This window comes from Calonectris borealis, chromosome 12 (assembly GCF_964195595.1).
Source record: "Calonectris borealis chromosome 12, bCalBor7.hap1.2, whole genome shotgun sequence".
Lineage (NCBI taxonomy): Eukaryota > Metazoa > Chordata > Aves > Procellariiformes > Procellariidae > Calonectris > Calonectris borealis.
In genome coordinates, this window is record NC_134323.1 from 5,798,742 (window position 1) to 5,820,360 (window position 21,619).

Sequence of the window (21,619 nt, forward strand, 5' to 3'; positions counted from 1 at the left end):
TATTAAGTCTCTCCTATATTCAAGATGTATTTTCTTTTGATTTAAGAATTTTTTGAGCTGAAAAATCTGCAAGAATCTCACATATGCCAAGGTTTCTAGTAGCTGTAATAAAAAAATGATTTTTTTTTTAATGAAAAAATAACTTTACTTGACCTATTTTGTTTGGTTTTGGAAAGCTTAGCTACTCTCCTAAGAGACCAAAGCAATCCAGAAGCACCAGTCTATATTTCAATTTATTGACGCTTAAACACTTCCTATAAAAGAGATTATGATGATACATATGAAGATAAAGATCAGTGTTAAAAAAAAAGTGGACTTAATATCTCAATTAAAACTATTTGAAAATTCACTATGTTATGTATGTTATGAGAAAGCACTCTTAAGAAACAGGCTGAAGGATTGAAGGATTGTCTTTCTGAACTCTTCAATGCTCACATAATTTTAATTTCTCTCAGATAATCTGAAAAGAGCCATCTGCAAAGTTTGTTTCTCTTGCATACCATTAAAAAAGTACAATATAATTTTTATGCTACCTTGTCCTCCATGCGGAGGACTTTAATACTTATAGTAGATGTGCATGTTACACTAAAACAACTGCAGAGTTTTTTGGTTTAGCCAAAAGTAATAAAATCAAACATAGGCATAGCCTTTTCTATTATTACTAATCACATCAAAGACAACAACAAAAATTTTGTGTTTTTAAAAGCCAACGAGCATGAGCACAAAAATACCAAGCAAAGGACCGAGTAACAACAAAACCAGTGCAATTCTTGCAGGAAATCAGCCACACAAGCCTTATTAAAATTCTTAAAAATATGTTGCTGTAAGTACTTTAAAAGACAATAAGCCATTATATTTGCACCAAAATCATAAACCAACCAATTTTCTCTGCTGTACTTGGGAAATATAAGCAGCAGAAGGACCGGCACCATTTTCTCTGAGTCAATATTTCAGGTCATGTAAATCTTGTTTTCTACAATAGTAAGAAAACAACAGGAGAAAGCAAGATCTGCATCAACAGGGTTTTTTTTTTCCTAAACTAGCAGTTACTTAGACTTCTTCAGGGTCAAATAACAGCTCAGAGACTTCGGTTATCATGCTTTGGCACAAGCACCAGTCACTATTATTCATTTCACCAGATCAACCAAATCAAACAGCTCAAACCCCCGCCCCTCCAAATCCCTACATACCTGTCCTTGAACGGTTACACGACTTCTGTCTTGCAGATGCTGATTAGAAACTGAAGAATGCCAAGGATGGATCTGACTTTGAGACTGTGCCCGAACAAAATCAGGTGACTGTGTTACTTGCTGTGGAGTTATATGGCGTTCTAGGTCATGCTCTAAAACATGGCTTGTGCTATCCTGAACAAATGCAGAATCATCGAACTGTGGCAGAAGGTCTTCCTGAAGGAGGTCATCTGGGTCAAGTCCTGTAAATGGTTCGTTATGAGTCTCGACCTGATGAAGTAAGTTCTCGTCTAAAGATGCAAAACCGTTGCTTTCGATAGGGTCAGCGAAATGGCTTATCTGAGAAGCAGAACCAGCAGAAGCTGGAAAATTAATATTCACAGGAGAGAGTTTTGAACTACTGAAGTTGCCCTGAGGATGCGCAGAATGCAACATTTGAAAATTTGAATTCAAAGGTGTATTAGGATTCAACATGTGCTCAGTTGTTTCTTGCTTGGTCCCTGTTTGAGATGTGAAGGCATCGCTTCCAGTGAAGTCAGAGATAGAGTGTGTCTGCTGGCTAGTAGAAAGAGCTGTTGTAGACTGAAGAAGGCTGGTAGGAGAAATGTGGTTATTAGAGTAAGAATAAGGAGATGAAAATTGTTGGCTGTTATTGACAGAACATGGAGTAATAGTTGGGGACTGTCCATCAAAATTTCCTTCTTGATTCCCACAAAAATGTATTGAAGCACTTGCAGTTTGAGAAAACTGTTGAACAGACAGAGGCTGCTGTGAAGTTGATGGATTAGAAACTGGAGGTGGGTGGTTAACACTGACTCTGTGAGAAGTAGATACGTTAACTTCCATGAAGTCTTTTGGCTGACTCAGAGCATCTTGCCCCGTGTTGTTTCTGCTTTGTTGTGACCGTAGCGAGGCACACTGATGCTGCGGTTCATTAGCCTGAAATAAGGCAAAGTCATGGTGTGCTACAAAGCTTTTGTTTTGCTGCATAGACTGAGAATGTCCTTGGTGAAAGGGGGACCCATTTTGATTCGAAACAGTTGTGGCAGTTTGATGACCCCACATAGGACTACCATCAGCCACATCTGGAAACATCCCATTAGACTGGTTTTGCGGATGAATTGGTGAACAATTGAATTGAGAGTGTGGTGATAAGACGTTGTCAGGTGAGCTATTAAAAGACTGATTTACTGAGTGAAGTTTCAGTGAATCATACTGATTCAGCTGATCAAACTCACTCATCTTTTGTTGATTTTGAGCATCTTGCACATGGTTCAATGAGTCTATGTGCAAAGGTTCAAATTCTGCACCTAAATTCAATTCATCAACAAGTGAAACAGGTCCAGGTTGAACAAAGGCATCATCTGACAAACCTTCTAAGGTCTCACTAAAAAGATTGGCATCATCAAAAAAATCCATCATAGGATCAGTCATCTTGATAGGTCTGTACTGCTTTTTCTCTCAACTCCAAATGGAGTCAATTTTGGCTCTCTGCAGTGAACAGAAACTAATGACATCCAGCGGTCACCACCTTATCCAAGGCATGCCAACATCCATTAGTGCTTCTGATGAAACATTCGTCTTAAAGTATTAAAGCAGCCTATGGGAGGAAAAGAAAAAAGAGAAAAATTACTTTCATGACTCTCCTCATCATGCCTTCCCGTCCCCAACTTTTACACATTTTTGATATTTTGTTCATAACTTTACAGTTCAGTTAAACAGTTTAGTTAAACCACAAATCAATTAAGTTATTTTTGCTTAGACTTGATGACCTGTCCAGCATTTATCATCGTTGAGCCTTATGTAATTAAAGTAATATTTGATGTTTTAAATGTAATGGTTTCATTTTTTTCATTCAATTTGCTCTATTACCTAAGCACACTTTTAGATTCTCCTTTGCCATTTTCATTAAAACTACCAAATTGTAAGAGTTGTGTTTTTTAGTAGTCCAGAATTAAAATTTGTTTGCAGAAAGAAATCATATAATACATAAAATGTACAGAATAATTCTGTATGTTTAAACAAAAACTTGAGAGGTTATAAACTACATTTAAAAACACAGCTACCTTGACTTCAGTAGGAAAAGCGGAGATACTCTGTTTCTTCTATTTAGGTTGCATTAAGTAAGATTCTGAAAAACCATATTTTATCTCACTTAAAGGCATAATAGACCTCTTATTTAAAGGAAAGACAAGAGGATAAATGCAGTGATACAGTCAAAGAAACACAGGAAAATAACCACCTTTGGTTCAACAACAGAGTTTACACTTATCTAGTTTTGAAACACAAGTAGGTGTTCTTTTTTATTTATTCATAATATGACTGAGTGATCACCAATGAGTTAGCTTGCAGTCAGGGATTTCAGGCAAGAAGAGCTGAGAGGGACAGTTAGTTTAACTTTAGGCTAAAAACTTGCACATTCATAATGTCATCAAACAGAACAGGAAATGAATGAAAATGTCTCTGTGATAACTTAACTCCCCAAATAACCAGTAAACCTCTAGAACAGAGAAGCAATCACTTTAAATGAGCATCTTCACGGAATAATCATTCCTTTACCCTGCCAATACATATCTACTTCCTATAAAGAAAAAAGGAAAGAAAACAGCCACAGCTTTTAATTCCTGACCCTACTACTAAAGCTCACCTTCATGCTCTCCTCCTCCGTTTCAATTGCAGTTCTTCATTAATGAATCCGCTTAAGAATAAAATGAGTATAGGATTCTTCCAGAAATGGACATCCTGGCAATCTGAAATATTCTCTGATGGACAAGGTTCACGTTGAACCCACTAAGTACAAAATAGTCTTTGACAAGCTGATGAAAAACTGTTCTGCTTATACTCCTAGTCCATCGAAAGTGTTGTGACCATAGTCAGAATAAAGCCTAAACTAAATTAATAAACCTTGTTGAGGGTTTGGGTACATGAAACTTCTGGTCTACACAGAAAAAGGACAGATGGATCCTGTATCACACTGAAAGACACCAATTGGTGACATCTATCAAGCACGGATTGGTATGAGTGTTAATTACGATGAGTATAGAGAACAAGCATGCTATAAAAAAGGCATAGAAGCTCAGGAGGGTGACAGCTTAGCATAGGAAAGTAGCCGAGTATTCCAGACGATACATGTACAACTTTCTGCTTAAAGTTAGGACTTTCTGAAGTCCCAAGTTAAAGGAAGCACTAACATAAATTAGACCTCATTATCTTCTAACACTGATTAAGTTGTCTCCTTATGATTAAAAGCAACAGAATGATGACTTTCCCAGTATCAAACACCTTCCAACAGATGATAAACCAAGATCAGGATCCAGGCAGATGATATGGCATGGCTTTAGGTTTTTGTAACATTTTTAATATAATAATCTCTCATTTTAGGATATTTCAACTCAAAAGATAAGTTGGGGGAGAGCTATTTTAAGAGAAGACAACCAAGTCAGATTAAGTACAAGGAAAGAATATCGGAGACACAGAAGAAATGATCTAATTCGAGAAACCCCCATCTGGGGAAAGATAGGTGTAAATTATGGTAGCCATGTGTAAAATGTCATGTTCCAGGCTATCAAGGACTCTACTGTTAAAAACTCAAATTTGAACCCTGTATCAATAAAAGTTTACATATTCAGACTGAGTATAAATAGCTCAGCAGACTGAGCTCCTTGGTTATGCCCAGAGAAAAACTGTATTTCACTGTGATTTCTAAGGAAGGCTATTCAATTTGTGCTGACTTGAAAAAACAGAAAAAAAGAGATTTCTTCCATCTTTAGCGATATTGATACAATAGGATGTACTTTTTTTTTTTTTAAACATAGGGTAAGTGACATATGGGCCAGCTAGTCCATAGTAATTCACTACTATACATGCTCTTGAGTTTAACTACATAGTAGTCTAGAATTATCCAACAGGAGTAAAACAACCTTGAAAAACACGTACCAGACAATCACTTCATGTTTTATTGATTACTGTGTACCTTTATAGTAAAAAATGGGAAAAAAGCATGCATAACAGCTGGCATCACTGCAGTTGCGACACTAACTCTGAGCTCGCCTCACAGAAATTTGCCTTTTTGCTCAAAACCCAAGAAATGCTCTTCATCTTAGTTTTTCCTACTTTCTTTCAGCATAAGGAAAAAAAGGGACAAAATAAGAGACAAATAGTACAAACTCTCTTTTTAAAATGCAAAGGCTTTATAAAACAAATAAATCTTACTAGGTATAAAAAGGAAGCATAACCTGAAGATGTCAGCTTCACTCCAAGGATCCAGGCAAAATGGACAGCACTTCCAAACTGAGAAATCTGAAGGCTAGATACATGAGAAACCTCTCCAGGCTAATTAGACCAACGTCAATTTATTATGAAGAAAGCTTCTCTGTAAAGAGGAGATCATGAAGTGACAAAAAACCAACCAATCTGTTTTGGAAAGGATGCCACTGTAGATAGCTTGAACACAACTCTGATGTAAAGACACCTTGTTTTTTGACCAGAGAAGTACTTTTACCCCTAGCCTTTTTCTGCGGCGTCTACAGTGTCCAAGCTATGCTTTTCAGCTCAAAGAAAAACACAGCTTGGAAATTCAAGGATATTTGATTTGGAGAAACTAGCCTTTCACACAAAGTCATCTTCCAAATTCATTGAGCAATTGTCCTTTCTGTTTCTCTCTGCTGTATTTGAATATTAAAACATAAGATGCTCAGCTTGCAAATTGTGAAGGCAAATGAAGGCAAATTGTGCTGCGTTTCTGAACTTAACTGGCACGCAAGTACTATTTTTCTCTCCCTTCCTTAAAAAAAACCCTACCTCTTCACATCCAACTTAATGAAACCAAAAAATTCTGACGTGAAAACTTTACATGCTTTCTGTAAGTGATTCTCTCCTCCATGTCCTTGCTCCCTCTTATATAGAAAATGATGGCAGCTACAATTATGTTTTAACACACTTTCATCCAGCCTTCTCCTTTCCCCAACAGATCTGTGCTACCAATTCGAACTTTGGACATGCTTTTACCTTCAGCTGGCAGAAAAGCTTTCAAGGAAGTAAGCATTTTGAAGACTTTCATCTATTGGACTTGACAACTACAAGTTTAACAATGCAATGGCAGCCAGTTTTATAGTACCAGTTCCAAAATATTTCTCATGGAAGATAAGCTCCTACTGGAGCTGCATTTTAATCAGAACGGGGAAATTAGTTTTGAATCCCTACTGAATAAAGCAAACTACAGTAAGAGAAGCAGAATGTGTTAAAAAAAAAAGGGGGAGGAGGGGGGGAAGAGAGGAAAAAGCTTCGTTCTTCCTTAAAGGAGAAAATCTTCGTTTTGTCAAAACAAGTACTTCAACACAAGCAATCACTGTTATGGTAAATAATTCCGTTTTACAGCAATTTGAAGTCTAACTTCTCTTAGTAAATACAATTTGACATTTTTGTGCCCTCTTACATCAAGAATTTGTGATGAAGTTACATTTCTTGTAAAAACTAAATTAATTCTAATACTTTGTATGTCTAAATTCTCTACCACCATGATATACTGATTTAATATTAATCTTTACCCAGTTTAAAGTGAGCAAGATCGTTTTACAACATTGATGTCTAAGAACTACTTGGACAAATTCTAGAAAATAAAACGAGCACCACAACAGAGGTACAACCTGACGAAGCAACTGGAAGACTACGGTGGTTATACTTGAATTTAAGAAGTTACTGCCCCCTATCAGCTAGAATTGCTTCAACAATATTTACCAACAATAGGACATTCCGTAAATATAATTTTCTGCAGTGGGTTTTGTTTTTTTAAATATAATGGAACCCAGAAGCATTCAGCAATGTTTCTTACTAGTATTTAGTTTCTCCCTTTGTATTTTAAACTCTCAACTCTGTACTAACCCAGCTGATTTTATGTAGAAAACTGATCAACAGGAACTACTACAGGGTAACTACTAGCTAATCATACATTAGACTCACTATTCTGAAAAAAACTTGGGTTTTTTTCCCCTTAAAAATAACATGACGTTTTCTAAAATTCATTACCAGAAAACGTCCACAGTATTGCCCAACTTCAGCTGAAACACGTCTCAAGATTTCCCATCTTCAGATATGCTGAAGCATCTAGAATTTAAACACTAAATTTTTTCAGATTGCCAACTGTATCATTTGATGTCTTGCACAAAACATAGCATTTTCTCCAAGAAGTATCAAGTTATTCTGCAAACATACTTGAATCAGAACAGAAATGTCTCCAAACTCGGTTTTTTAAAGTCTGACCACTATTCATTAAACAGAACACCTATACTTTCTTCAGTCTACTAGTTATTAAGAGGTCTATTTTAAGTTAAAGATTTAAACCAAAGTATTAGAACAGGGGACCTGGTATTAAAATAGATCTTATGAGTCCAAGTGAATGAAGAAATAGTACTAATTTCTGCATAACCCATGCTTTTCATTTAAAAGCAAACCGTGTTGTATTCTGTATGGTCTAAAACTATCTTTTCCATTACAAACAGAATATAAATCAATGCACTATAGTTGTTCCTTTTAATCTGCAAAAGTAGCTTTCATGTACTACTTCTGTAATTCTAACTTTTTTAAACTTTAAGATTTTTTTCAAATTTTACTTATTTGTATTCAAAACCACTTAGAAATGAAACTGGCTACACTCAGCCCTGTTTGATTCCTTTCCTTAAGTGTATGTGCAAGAAGAACGCATTGATACCAGAGCTAGGTTAGGAAACTGAGGTTTCAAGTTAATACAGTTAATGCAACTCCTTGCGGGGGGGGGGGGGGGGGGAGGGCGGGGGGCGGGGAAGACACTTTCTCTATTTTGGTTACCCATCAGAGTTTAATAACAACCCTTTATTCTTGTCAGAAAGAAAGACCAAGAAGAAATAGACAGCCTGAAAGTCTCAAAGAGATGATCCCCTTCTATACTACGTTAGCATGAAGTAGATCTGAGTTGTAAAAAGGCAAGCTGTAGTTACGGACACATGAGCAGAAATGAAGGGAATGGTACAAGATTTTTAAGACCACAAGAAAAGAAAAGAAAGATTTATTTTACAGAATACATCAAAAAAGAATGAACACATAAGAAAACAGAATGGAACAAAGGTATCAAATTCTGTTTTCAGAAAAATGAAGTGGGAGTAGCAGTAAAATACAAGATAATAAAAACTACCAATGTGTTTTATTTCATTAATTGCATCGTTGATTACTGTTGATGAAGTGACAACAGAAAACAAGCTACTCTAGTTATAAGCAAGTAAATCAGGTAAAGATTCAGCACATTACCATGACATCCACACTTTGATAGACTAAGTATTACTGCTTCACATGATTGATGTGTGACACTACCATAGATAAGAGGAAGTCAGTGACCTCCATGGCCATTTTTCACAAAAGCAACTGAAACAATGGCTATCCAGACACATAACAGAAGCTATCTCAGAAAGAAGCTAGGGACAAGTTAGGAGACAGAAGGAATTAAAACTGAAGTCATAAAAGCATGACATAACAGAAATCCAGACTACAGGTAAAGGACACAGAAGGGGTAAACACAGATAGTCATAACGAGGGAAGAGTTTTACATTATATGCATGCAAAATGCCTTTTTTTTTTTTTTTTTTTTTTTTAAGGAAAGCAATGCAACCAGTTGCTTCTAAACAAGAGATCTGCCAGAGAGACTGAAAAAATGGTTGTATTTGCTAAGTTCTATGTAGCATGCAACAGCATGACAAGTTTGTGGCTTTGTATGATTTGCCCATCTATTAGCAGATGGAACACTGTGTCAAAAGAGGTAGACAATATAGCGTGTTAAAAACCAGATACTCAAAAACCTGATCACTTCTGCATAATATTCGGAAATGATAGAGACATTCCCTTCCCAATATTAAAAATAAAAGACAATTACACTATCATTATTTGTCAGATTTAATTATAACTAAAGCTTTGGCTGAGTTCAAAAAGCTGCAGTAAATTAAATAATACAGAAGTTACTTCCCACTGATGCGCCAATATAAATGATATTCCATTATAGATTTAAAGATCAATGTACATGATAAATTTAAAATGCACAAAGGGACAGCACAATTTCCTCAAAATCCCAGAAATGTAGAAGAACAAAAAAAGAATATTTAGACATTCAGTAGAGATGAACTCTTTTATTAGCAGAAAGGAGTAAGTAAGTCTTTGTACAAGAGTGCCATGGTATCTGTAACTAAATATGGATTGAAAAGATGCATTTTCTCTTATTCTTATCACTAAAATTAGGAAAAAACTTGTTTGGGTAGCCTGTTCCATTAAATAAAAAAAATGCATCCAATTATATATATAAATACACATTATTTTATTTTAGAATTGCTCTTCATTGATATGCATTTATAATTACTTTCAAGTAATGAGCCATCCCTGTAGTAGAATCATACCCTCAACATAGCAGTTTCGTTTAGAATTCTATTCTGCTACAGAGTTCACAGACATCATGCTAAATACTGGAAAGATAACTCAAGCACCTTGTATTTTGATTTGAAGATTAGGAAGAGAAAAATCTGAAACTGATGGTCCTAAATTAAATTCTCAGGACGAGGTTCCAGTCCATGGCTACAGTTCCAACTCTGAGTAAGAGAATAAAACTGGAGCAAACTGGCTTGTGTGTGCTTGTCATAGTAATTCTGAGTAGTCTGTTCTCATACTTACACTTGTTTTGCTTGCACCAAACACCTCATGTAACTGTTTCCCCCTCTACTCCCCAGACATGAACAAACTCCCTTCTATCACGTACCCTCCTTTCTCCTGAAGCAGGTAGTCTCTGGGAAATAAATATTAAAGATTTATAGAAAAAAAAAAAAACAAACCATATTCAGTAACTGTCAATTGTTATGGACCTTCATGAAAGTTCAAGTCAACCACCATGACAAATGACGTTTCACTTGGAAAGAAAATCCATCTTCCAATGCAACTAAGGACGAATTTCTACCATTATCAAAGATGTTTGCCTCCACTGTGAATGGGACAGTTTCTTTATTGAAAGCAGCTTTGCTTAAGCTGAACAGAGCAAAACCACACCAAAGAGAAAGTATATCACAGAACTCTCTGTATAAAACAGCATGATATCAGGAAGTCCCACAGCATGTGTTTGGGCCACTTACTATACTTCTTTGAGAGATCCATTTTAACATTAATTTTTAACTCAAGGTAAATTTATTAAGTCTCAAAATGATATTTCAGCAAGCAGTGCTTAATATATGGAGAGAACACATTATTACGAATTCTGTCATGTATGAAGTAATCTTAGCTTTTTTATTTAGAGACCTACAAAATTTAAAAATACTAGTAGCATTTAGAAAAATTTTTATTTTCTAATGAGATTTTTGTGGTTGTTTTGTTTCATTGTTTTGAAGTGGGGGTGTGTAATACCACAACGTTTCTTCAGATGAAACATGGTTTATATTATTGAAAAAAAAGTGTTGTTGGTTTTTTAATTTAACAAAATTCACATCCTTTCCTTTTGTTGGTTTCCAGGACGGAGTTTCTTTCTTCCCAAAACTCCAAATTCAAAACATGTATGGTGAGATGCCCAATTAAAGCCTGTAGAACTGTTGTACATATCAGAAAAGGAATCTCAAATCACAGACCAGTTTTTAAATTATTTACCTAGATACCACCATGCTGTTTCTCTATCTGTAACACTAAGAGTTAGAGCAATTGAGTTAGAGCACTGACACTTAGATATATATGAATTCCGAAGTTTAATAATTAGCTTGGGTCAAAATTAAGAGCTAGCACAGGCACCTACAGAACCCTATACTATAATAAGTACCTGATTAACCTATAAGACATAAAAATAAATTGCTGAAATCTTCTAAATTGAAAATATATCACAAGATATTTAAGAAAAAGGCCCAAGTCAAGATAAAAAATATCCTTACCCATGAATATAGAACACATCTCTTCAATGAAGAATTAAGAAGCTCAGAGATGTGCTTTAAATCCAGATGGATACCTCATCATTAGAGACCTGAAAATGAAACATGGTAAACAAGTCACACCAACCTCAGGAGTATACATTCAAATGCAATACTTCAAACTCAAAAATTTAATAGATACCATAAAAACAAGAACACTAAAATTAATACACCATCACTAGTAGCCATGATTTTATAAATGTCTGATAAATAGGCAAATAAAGTGCCCATTTTGTAGAACCACTGAAAAAAAACCAACCAACCCTACAAACCTCTAAGGTTGAAGGGTAGACTCTGCCAGAATACTAAAAGTTTTAGTGCAACTTTAAGACACAATATGAGGACCAAAAAAAAACGAGTTTTGAGGTTAGGTTTTAAACCTGTCAATGCAAAAAGCCCTGTACATACTATCTTTTAACAGCAGTATGCTATTACATACTGACAGATGTACTTGCCAATAGGAATTGACACTGCCTTTCTAGGGGAGCATACTTGCATGACAGTTTTATCCTACTCCGTGTCTTGACAGTAGGTAGGGGACCTCAACTTTGAGAGGTTCTCTTTTAATCTGAAAGAGGCTTGAAAACATTACACAGTTTACGGGAAAATGTGCATGGGGCTTCTAGAGCCTGTGCGTAGAAGCCTCAAAGCAAACAATAACACCCTCTAAAATTAAGAGACAGACAAAAAGTTAGTATATGAATGCCCGTTCTATAGCAGTGTGTTTTTCCATAAACAATGCTACCCTTCCAAAAACATGATCATTCTCTCCAAGGCACAGAGCATCCTCCAATTCCAATAAATACAGATTTCCCTCTCCTTAAATATAGTTTCTTGATAACAAACTCTTAAAAACCTTTGCAAGAATATTAATACAGTTCAACCTTTAATCTTCATTAAAAGATAAGATAGCATGTATCACTGCATTAAGAAGCAGATTTTAACACAAAGGTTATTTCTTCTCCCCACATCTTTGAGACAATGTTGTAACATGTCAAAGATACAACTTGGTTATAACAGCTATCAAAAGCCTGCAATATTCCAGTAAAAATATTTATTCGGTACTAATTTGATACACAAACTATTACATTTATCCTCCTTTTATTATTCTGTAACTTCAAGACTTATTCCAAGGTTACTAAACTAAAATGTCTCTGCTGTACATTAATAGGGACACTTAGATAATGCGCAGAGATTTTTTTCTAAAATTCATAAACAATAAGCATGTGCCCAAACACATACTTAGGTGAATGTTGCTAAAATACTTCCATCTTTGTTTGGTATCTATGTGAAGTGATATGAATTTTGTATCAGAACAGCCAGAAAACTTCCTCTAGTTGTTCTCTTTTTCTGTACTGGAACTCCCATCATGCAAATAGAGCTCCCATCATGCAAAAGTCCTGTTCACATCCAGAAAGTAGAATCAAGTTTGAAAGTATTTAACTGTCAGGTTTTATGCAGCATTTCAATGTATTTTTTAATTCCTAAACTTCTGTTTATTTAAAAGTTCTTTGTTGACTAAACAAAGGTATAGTATAAAGGTTTCACAACAGATAAATTAACTGAATAGAGGCATTCAAAAATTTATTTTTAATTGAAAAAAAGAAAAATTGAACTTGCAATCAAGTAATTTCTCCTAGCTGTAAGAGTTCAACAGTAAAAAAAGAAACCTCATTCACCTGTAATTACCATCTCATACAAACACTATCTTAAGTTCTTGGCTATTCTTTCTCAACTGGATTCTTTGTGAATCCTCAAAATAAAGAGAAAAAAAGATGTTTCTTACTCTTTAGGACAGTGTCCACTTGCTTGAACAGCTTCCAATATGGAGACAACCGTGGAGTACTTAAAAGTTTGAAAAATCCTATGTTGAAAAGAAGAAAAAAACCATATGTAACTAAATATACATTCACCAGACCTACGATACATTATTCTAAATGTAAAATACAAGAAATACTTCAGAGAGCGCAAGAATCACTAAGTGTCAAAGAGAAATACACAGAAAAGGAACTTAAAGCTTTCTTAAGCAGCAAAATGGGGTCTATCTCCACAGATTCTCAAGTAAGCTATATTGCATGTGAACTTTTAATTACATACATATATGTATATATATCTGTTAAATGAGATATGTTAAAAAAAAACCCGTTCTTTAAATCTCCTTCAGAAGAGAGTCTTAATGCTTGCTTTTAAATCTTGAACTGGGAAAATTCATTGACCTATGACAAAGCTTATACTTCATTAAATAGAACCAGAACTAAATTTGTTTCAAGCATGTCTAGATACATATTAAGCTAGCTTAGAAAGTTTTCTAAGAATTACCTTCCACAGCCCAACTAATATAGTTTCTTCATAAAACACTTAAAGAAAAATACACGTTTCCCTAAGTGCACATGGATTTCCTTATGTTCTTGATGGAATCCTAAATAATTACTATTACTAATAAAAAATTTTGAACAATAGTAATTTTTCTCATTTTGGACACTAAAACATAAGACTTCTATACACTTTAGTGTAACAGGAAATAAACTATTCATTTCAATTAGTTTAGAATAACCACTTTATCCCAATTTCTATTTTTTAAAACATCACGTCAATTTAATAAAACAATTTAGTTCTGCACAAAATCCTGGTGTGCTTTTATGGCTTCAGTTTTTGCAAATCCCCTTTAGAAAATTTAACAGCAGCAGTTTAAGAAGTTATTATTTTCAACTACCTTTTTCACCTCTCTGCCAAAGGTTATTGCCCTCAAAGTACAGCCTGCAGAACAAAACATGTACATATGCATCAGCTGTTTCTGTGTATAATCTCCAAATTTAGTTTTAACCCTTCCTCTTGTTAGTTTAAACAAACGCATTAAACTTTGACATTAAAATCACTGAGGTGTACACATACATTCTATTTTGTCATTTATATTTTGCGGGCATTAATTCCAATAAAGGGACAATAATAATACAGAGAATGACAACATCTTAATTTGCTACAATTGATTGTGAGCTACAAAGATACCACAAGTTTGGAGAATCTTCTTGAAAAGAACAAAGCTTATCCCGGAGACAGTTTATTTCAGTGAAAATAACTGTTAAGAAGCTCGGGGTTTGGCCGCAAGACTACTGAAGGAAGGTATACTAGTAACTAGTTCTGCTCTTTAAAATTTATTGCCATTTTGCTTCTCCAAAGTGTACCTGTGAAGACTTTCATAAATTTCAGGACTTCAGTGAGTTCCTGCTTATTTTTCTAACATATTCAGTGTAACATCTTTGTTATTTACAGTTTACTTCTGGTCACTAGAAAGACAGTTACACAAGCTTCCTTATAAGTTTAAGAAGACAATCCTGTTGATGCTGTTCAGTTTTCTGATGCATGCATTACAGGGTTTCTATAGTTTTGTCATTAATTTCAGCATTACACCTTAAATTAGACCTACAAAATATGTTTCTGAATTCCTGTATCTTTCCTAAGGAAATACATTGCCCTTTTAAGATGTAGAGAAACATTTGCATTGAAAACCAGAAAAAAGCCTTCTCATTTTCACATGTGGCCTAAACCAAGATTTCATTACAAACCATCAGAGACAACAGATTTCACAGCATAGCCCTCTTTCAATTCACAGTCTGATAATACACTGACTTCCAACAGTTCTCATGTTCTAGCCTGATGGGCATCTTTGTGAAGTTTATAACAATAATATAAACTGCAAGTTTATAATCTGGAAGTACGAACTAGAACAATGCAAAGGATCATGTCTGTTTTACAGACTCCTATCGATCATGATCTATCAGACCAGACCAACAGTTGTGAAGACTTGACATTGACAGAGAGAAGTCTTCTCTGTGAAGATTTGGGAAAAAAAAGCACAATTTCAAGTCTTGACACAACCAGATTACGATACCACGATAGTATTCTACTGAACAGAACAGGTTCTGACTTCCCGCTCCATACTACATTAGCTGGCATAAGGAGTTCCATCTATAACAGAAGTCTATACCTTTCAGAGAGAGGCTGCATACATTTTTTCTGTTTTTTAAAAAAAATATTTCTAAGGAGATTTGATATGAAAGTTTTTCAAAAAAGCCCCTCCCAAGCACATGTTAAGGAACACGCTTTGAGTTTGTAACTTGTTCAGTGTACTCTTCTTCAATTAAGAAATCAATTAAAACTGATAACTCAAGCAAAACATTTTCCATCTTGTTTCATGGCTTCCAGCATATTCAGGACATGTTCCTGAATTCACTTGCAATAGATAGAGACTCCAGACTTCCACTGTAACATCAATACTCTGCCACAAGAGTCTGCCAAAGTGGAATTTTAAAAAACTTCCCCCAGTGAAATGGGACAACACTCATCTGTCCCTCAAGGGTTTCTATGAATTAATTCTTAAAAACTTACCTAAAAATCTGGCTCTGAAGCTAAATTTTAGTTTAGCTTCTGAAAACCAGCAAAAAATACTTGGAAAAACTACATGCTGAAGCCAGCAATGACATATTATATGGAATCAGGCCCACTGTCTTACCTAACGCTCTTTTTAATGTTGGTGGAAGCCACTACAATGGCTTTACTACAGGGTAACTGAAAACAAAAATACATCTTATTTAATTCTCAGATTTCTTATAATATATGGAATACCAGATGGGTAGATTTTCATGCCATTATACAGACATAATCTTTATGAAGCTTAAAACTTTCTTCATTAGGGTGTTATGTATCAAACGTAATAAAAGCATTTACTCTTCAAAAACCACTTGCAGGATAAATTTTGGAGGAATTCCTTAATTTTAGTGACCAATAGAAAAGAGTGAACGAACTTTTAAAATACTGCTCATGCCACAGAAGGAAAAGCACCCAAGAATGCATTGCAGAAGGAAATAATTTGGTAACCAGAGTTACTACATTTTCTAATATGACTCAGATAAAGAACAAAGTCAAAATTACTATTTGTCTTCAGAAAAAGGATGGGAACATTTTTGCATCTTCCTGCAAATTTTAACTGTTGATTTAAGATTAAAACAAAACCATGTATCTTAAAAAAAGAAAGATGCATGTACACTGGTGGCCTGAAGACATTAACATTTGATATCTCTTTGGTAATCTCTACAAATGAAGTTGAAGATCTCAACACATTTGCTCACTGACAGATGCCATATCATATCAATGTATTTCTGCTGAAGTCTGAGTTTAAAAACAAATGCTTCCTCCCTTGTAACTTGTTTCTTGCAACTTTGTAAGTGAACGTAATGTAAAGGCTGCACTGAAAGGGGAACTCGGTTCCAAGGTGCTGCCAAAAGTAGCCTTTTACTTGATCATTAAAGCTCATTCTAAGAGGTAGCTGTGTATCCATCTGAATACTATTATATATACGTTTTGAAAGTACTTCTAAGATGCTAATGTTTCTGAAGTCAAGCTATAGCTTCACTAACATCATTGTTAAAAAGTGTTAGATTTAGAGCTGGTTTTCTAAAAACATGGTCATTGTAAACCACATTATACTTTTTTCAAGTAATACATTAGAAAAATATACTGCTTAAAAAAAGATCTCTCCTCTCCGCACTATTGTAAACAAGAAAGTCGCATGTTCAGCCTGTTTGACTTTTGGCCAGCTCTCTCTCACATTTATGAATTGGCCAGACGGATAAAATATGAGAACCCTGCTATTCCTTCAGCCAAAGCAAGAGCTGCAAACTCTTTCCGGTGGTTGTTGTATCAGCAAAACAATTACTTCTTAGCATCATAGCTTCTTTTGCTGAAGGGGGAAGAGAATACTTCAATAATATCCTAAAACATTTCCAATAATGCTAACTATCAATTCTTGAATGTTTGACTAAATAAACAGACGTTTTCTCCATCACCCATTTATGTGTACACAGATACCCAGCATTCCTGAAGCACCGTTTCTAACCACAGGAAGAGCACTAGAAAATAGAATGAGCGTACACTATGCGAACCCGAGTGAGCATGAGATTTCTAAGTGTTCATTAAACTCACAGCTCCATAGTTTGATAAAACAGAGACCACCGAAAGGACAAATAAAGATAGGTCAGTGGAAGAACAGAAAGTATCCACAAAACTAGTTTGGTTAGAAAAGACACTGAGTATTAAGGGTTACTGGATTTCAGTTAAACACAGAAAAATATTTCAACTGGATGATTTATGAACATAAGTACCGAATGCTACTGAGAATTTAGTTCATATATAGTGGTGGAAAGAAGTAGAATACTGCAATCCAGTGACAAATAGGATCATGCCATTCGACTCCATCAGATCCAACCTCTCATCCTAAATTGCGTGAAAAGTGTCAAAGAAAGACAATGATGCAGTGTTTGGACACTTATTTCTACAAGACTGATACAAAAGAAAAAAATGCACTGACCCATAAAATATATAACTGTCCAACTTACCCGTACTTTTGAAGTGTCTGAAGGACACATATACTTTAATTATAGAGAAAATTTGTATTGTAAAATTGTAACATACACTGCCCCAAAAAAATTCTTACAATTAGCCATATAAAGCAAGTAGGAACAAAAATGCATCTATTTACACGTTGCACGAACAAGGCAATTTTAAAGCAGCGTGTCAATCTTTCTGTTTTAATCTGCCTACATCACTAACTTGTCTCTCATAAAAGGAAACAAATGAACAATGCCTGTTTTAAGGCCTCTATAGTCTCTTAGTAGTGGTTCATGTCATACATCTTTTAGATAACATCACTAAAAATACTTTTTAAAAACCACACTGTGCTTTCATCAACATTTCTCCATAACTGAATTCTTGGACTAATCTACAGGAGCATTTAGCACCAGCAGCTCATGTGAAATGAGTAGGTGCTGAGATTCCTCAAAATTCTTGAAAAATTCTAAGACTTAAAATTCCAGTTCTTTTTACAGTAAAAATGACAGCTTTACTCAGAGTGAAATAAGTTAATACATGTTCATCAGGAAAAGCAGCATAAATTCTTATAAATTGAACTACTTGGTTAAACACAAAGCAAGTTAGCACAAACTAAACCAACGCAGACGCACTGTAACTACCTATGTGCCTGCCCTTATCATCTGATAAATGCAAAGTAAATTGACATAGCTTACCCACCAATGGGGGGGAAAAAAAGAGAAAGCTACTTCACATTTACTTTAAGGTTAGCGAGTTCACAATGGGCAGTAACCACAGAGTTGCTGGTATCTGAAGTTCACATCCTACCTTACTTCCCACTAACTTCTCTGTGTGCCCTTGATTTAAACATAGGGCCTGGCACACAGCTCCCTGAATTGGTTAACTTTCAAGCATGCGTGTATTAATTTTTGCTCTTTGGTTTACAAAAACTGGGCATTGAAGTCCACGGCGCTTTGGAAGCCTCATCTGCCAGATGCAGGAACAATGAAAAAGTAATTCTTAGTTGGGGGTGTGTAGAAACACCAAAAGATATTAATTGCTACTCATTATTTCAAGAGTTAACAAAGTATAAGATAGAAATGATTATTAATTTTAAAATATTTACCTTGCGAAAGAAACTAGCAAAAAGTTGATCTATGCACCAATAAATTAAAACTCAGAGCCAGGCTAAAAATCCAGATATTGCTCAAAGATGACTGAATGTTAATATTCTGCCTTGAATGCTAAACAAATTTATATTTGCATACAAATGATTACATGTAAAACACGGTGAAATAATTATTTTACCTCACACCTGCCAAATGGGAACCTGATGGTGTCAAATGACACAGGTTTAAAAACAGATGCAGAGAGCTCTTATGACTGATGGGCCTAGTTTTCCTGAGAGAGGAGGATTACTTTTTACGGCTACTTCTTAAAAAGTCTCAAAAAAGACACAAGAGGAGAACTAGAAACCTTATCCCTTTACAGAGATTGTTATTTTGTCCCCCATGAGCACTCATTATAATACTGAAGGATTTAGATCTGTTCTACATAAGGGAGGGAGACTGAGTTGTATTTTCTCACACTGATGAAGTTAAACAACTTTTATGAACTGAAGGAAGTTTTTAGTTGCTAAAGATTCAAGGCACTTATGATACAAAGACAGTGAAGAGTGCAAACCACTTATGAACAGAAAGCGTATGCATCAACTTTGATGCCAAAGCTATACAGCCAAATGAGAGAATTCTGGACTCTCTTCACCTGGTTTTCATCCCTGTTCAGAAAAATTTGTGTGTGAAGAGGGAATGAAGAGGTTTTAACATTTCATTGATTTAAGCCTCAATAGGAAATAGCATAATTTCTCCACTTCACTAGAATAAAGATGCATGCCACCTATCCACCCAGTGCTATATACATACAGTACCGAGCTAGCCTCAAAATCCTCTCCTCACCCCCGAAGGAAATCAGCTTGCAGCCCCTACCTGGAAAAAGCCAGTCCATACATTCCAACCTTGCACTTTCATAGCCAAGTCCCATTTCAAGCCTCCACCCATGCAGCGGGAACCTGCGGCCATGCGCCACCGGTTCTCCTCACCCCAGAAATCTTCCAGCCCAGAAGGACAGCAGACTGCATGCCCATCTCCATCTCTCCCAGACACACCTCACCCAACACGAACCCTCCCCTTCCATATTCCCTTCCCCAGCTCCCACGTTTTCTGCTGTCGTGGATCCAAGCCAGCGGGCTGCCAAACTCAGCTCCTCTTTTTCCTACCGCTTCGCTTGCCCCGGGAAATTATTCCAATTCCTCCCTCTGCACACCTCTAATATCTTGCGTAGCAAGAAACCAGGTCTAACATTCCCACTTTTCTGCCTGGCAGGGTGCCACATCCCTTCCCTGCCACGCAGCCCCCTGCCTAAACGACATAAGGTGGCTGGGGATATTCTTGCCTTACCTTCCTCCACCCAGCCCCTTCCTCCCACTGCCACCTTCTCGCTGGAGGAGAGGGGGACATCCAACCTCTTCCTCCGACTTCCCTGAGGAGGAGACCAGCCCTCTTCCCTTCGCCCTGCCATCTTCTTACCTGAAAGAGGCCAGGGGCAGGACATCCAGGCTCTCCCCCACCCCGCTACCCAGGGAAGGCCCAATTCCTCCGCTCCAAACTTTGCCCCCACCTGCCCCTCCGCCCGTGGGCCCCGCGCCGCCTCCTCAGTCCCGTTGCGGGGCCGGGAGGACGGGGGCGGCAGGGACCGCATCCCCGGGCGCCCCCACCCGCTCCGCCGCCTCCATCCTGCCCCGCTCCACCCCTGCCGCCCCAGGAAAAGCTCGCCTCGCCACCGCCCCCCTCCTCCTCCCACCTCCGCCGGAGAGGTGCGAGGCACCGGCGAGGAGCCGGTGTCGGCGAGGGGCGGAAGCAGGTCGAGGCGCGGCAGCGGGGAGAACCCGGGCGGCGAGCAGGCCGCGCCGCGCCGTCCCCCGGCGGGAGGAGGGGCGGCGGGGGGGGTGACGGGGCGCCAGGGCCAGCCGGTGTCTCCGGCACCTGGAGCGCGGCCTGCTCCGGAGGTGGCGGAGAGCAGCCCGTCCCTTCGCACGTACTCACCGCCGGGTTCGCCATTACGCGGCGGCGGCAGCGCCTGGAGCCGCCGCCGCTGCCCGGCAGGAGGCACACGCGCGGGGAGGAGGAGATGCCCCGCGCCTGACAGCTCCCCGCCGGGGCGGCCTCGGGCAGACGCGGCGGCTCAGAGGCGGCGGCAGGAGCGGCGGCGGCGGCGGCTTCCCCTCCCCCCTCGGGGATTCCCCCCGCCCCCCCGGGCGCCCAGGGCGCCGCTGGCCGAGGGCGGCACTTACCGGGTGGCAGGGCGGCTGGCGCAGGCCGGGAGAGGCGGGCGGCGGCGGAGCGGGCGAGGGCGGCGCGGCGTGACTGGCTCTCCTCCCCCCGCCGCCCACCGCGCAGGCAGGGCGGGAGGGGCGCCCGGGCTGTGGGCGAAGTTTCACTCGCTCCGCGCCGCGACCCCACCGGCCCCAGCGAACCCGCGGGGACGGGCTGGGGGGCGCATTTGCATATTTCTCACCCCCGCGCTGATTGGCCGCCCGCGCGGGGGCCGCCGCCGCGCGCTGACACGGCGCCTCGGGAAGGGAGGGAGCGAGCGGGGCGTGAGCGGCGGCGGCTGTGCGGGGCCGGAGGGGGCCCGCGAGCGGGGGGAGGAAGAGGAGGGCGGAGTGAGGACGCGAGCAGGGGAAGGGGTGTGCGCAGGGGAGGAGTGTGCGCGGGGGGCGGAGAGGGGAAACGGGAGCGTGCGAATTTCCTTCCCGAGGCACCTTCACCTCACGCCGCAGCCCCCGCGGGAGGGGGCAGCCCTGAGCGGGGAGGGGGGCGGGGGGAGCCGCCGCGGAGCCGATAAAATGGTGTGTGAGCGGCGGGTGAGCTGATCCAATATGGCCCCCTTCGCTGACAGAAGCCAATCCCGCGCGCGTTTACTCTGGAGGCTCCGGCGGAGGCCAGGCCCGGGACGTTGGGCAGGCCCCGCTGCTGGCGGCGCCCCCGCTGAGGAGAGGCCGCCGCGGCGCCGGCTGGAGCGGCGCCCGCCCGGAGTGCCAGCCCCTGGGCGGCGGGG

At 38.8% G+C, this 21,619-nt stretch overlaps 1 protein-coding gene across 6 annotated transcripts in view; it reads right to left on the reverse strand.

Annotated features, from left to right (window-relative positions):
* The window catches only part of CHD9 (chromodomain helicase DNA binding protein 9), a 100,646-nt gene extending 79,455 nt beyond the window's left edge, over positions 1-21,191 (reverse strand). For 2 of the 6 annotated variants that reach the window (XM_075161156.1, XM_075161157.1), the window contains exons 1-4: positions 20,853-21,191; positions 12,927-13,004; positions 11,105-11,193; positions 1,191-2,790 (exon numbers count right to left, since the gene is read on the reverse strand). In XM_075161156.1, coding sequence (XP_075017257.1) covers positions 1,191-2,624 — 1,434 coding nt within the window. In that variant the 5' untranslated portion in view covers positions 2,625-2,790; positions 11,105-11,193; positions 12,927-13,004; positions 20,853-21,191. Of the gene's footprint in view, positions 1-879; positions 963-1,190; positions 2,791-9,872; positions 9,890-11,104; positions 11,194-12,926; positions 13,005-20,604; positions 20,791-20,852 lie in introns of those variants that run through there. The other 4 variants (XM_075161153.1, XM_075161154.1, XM_075161155.1 and 1 more) reach the window with 4 other exon arrangements.
* Between the last annotated feature and the right edge of the window lie 428 nt (positions 21,192-21,619).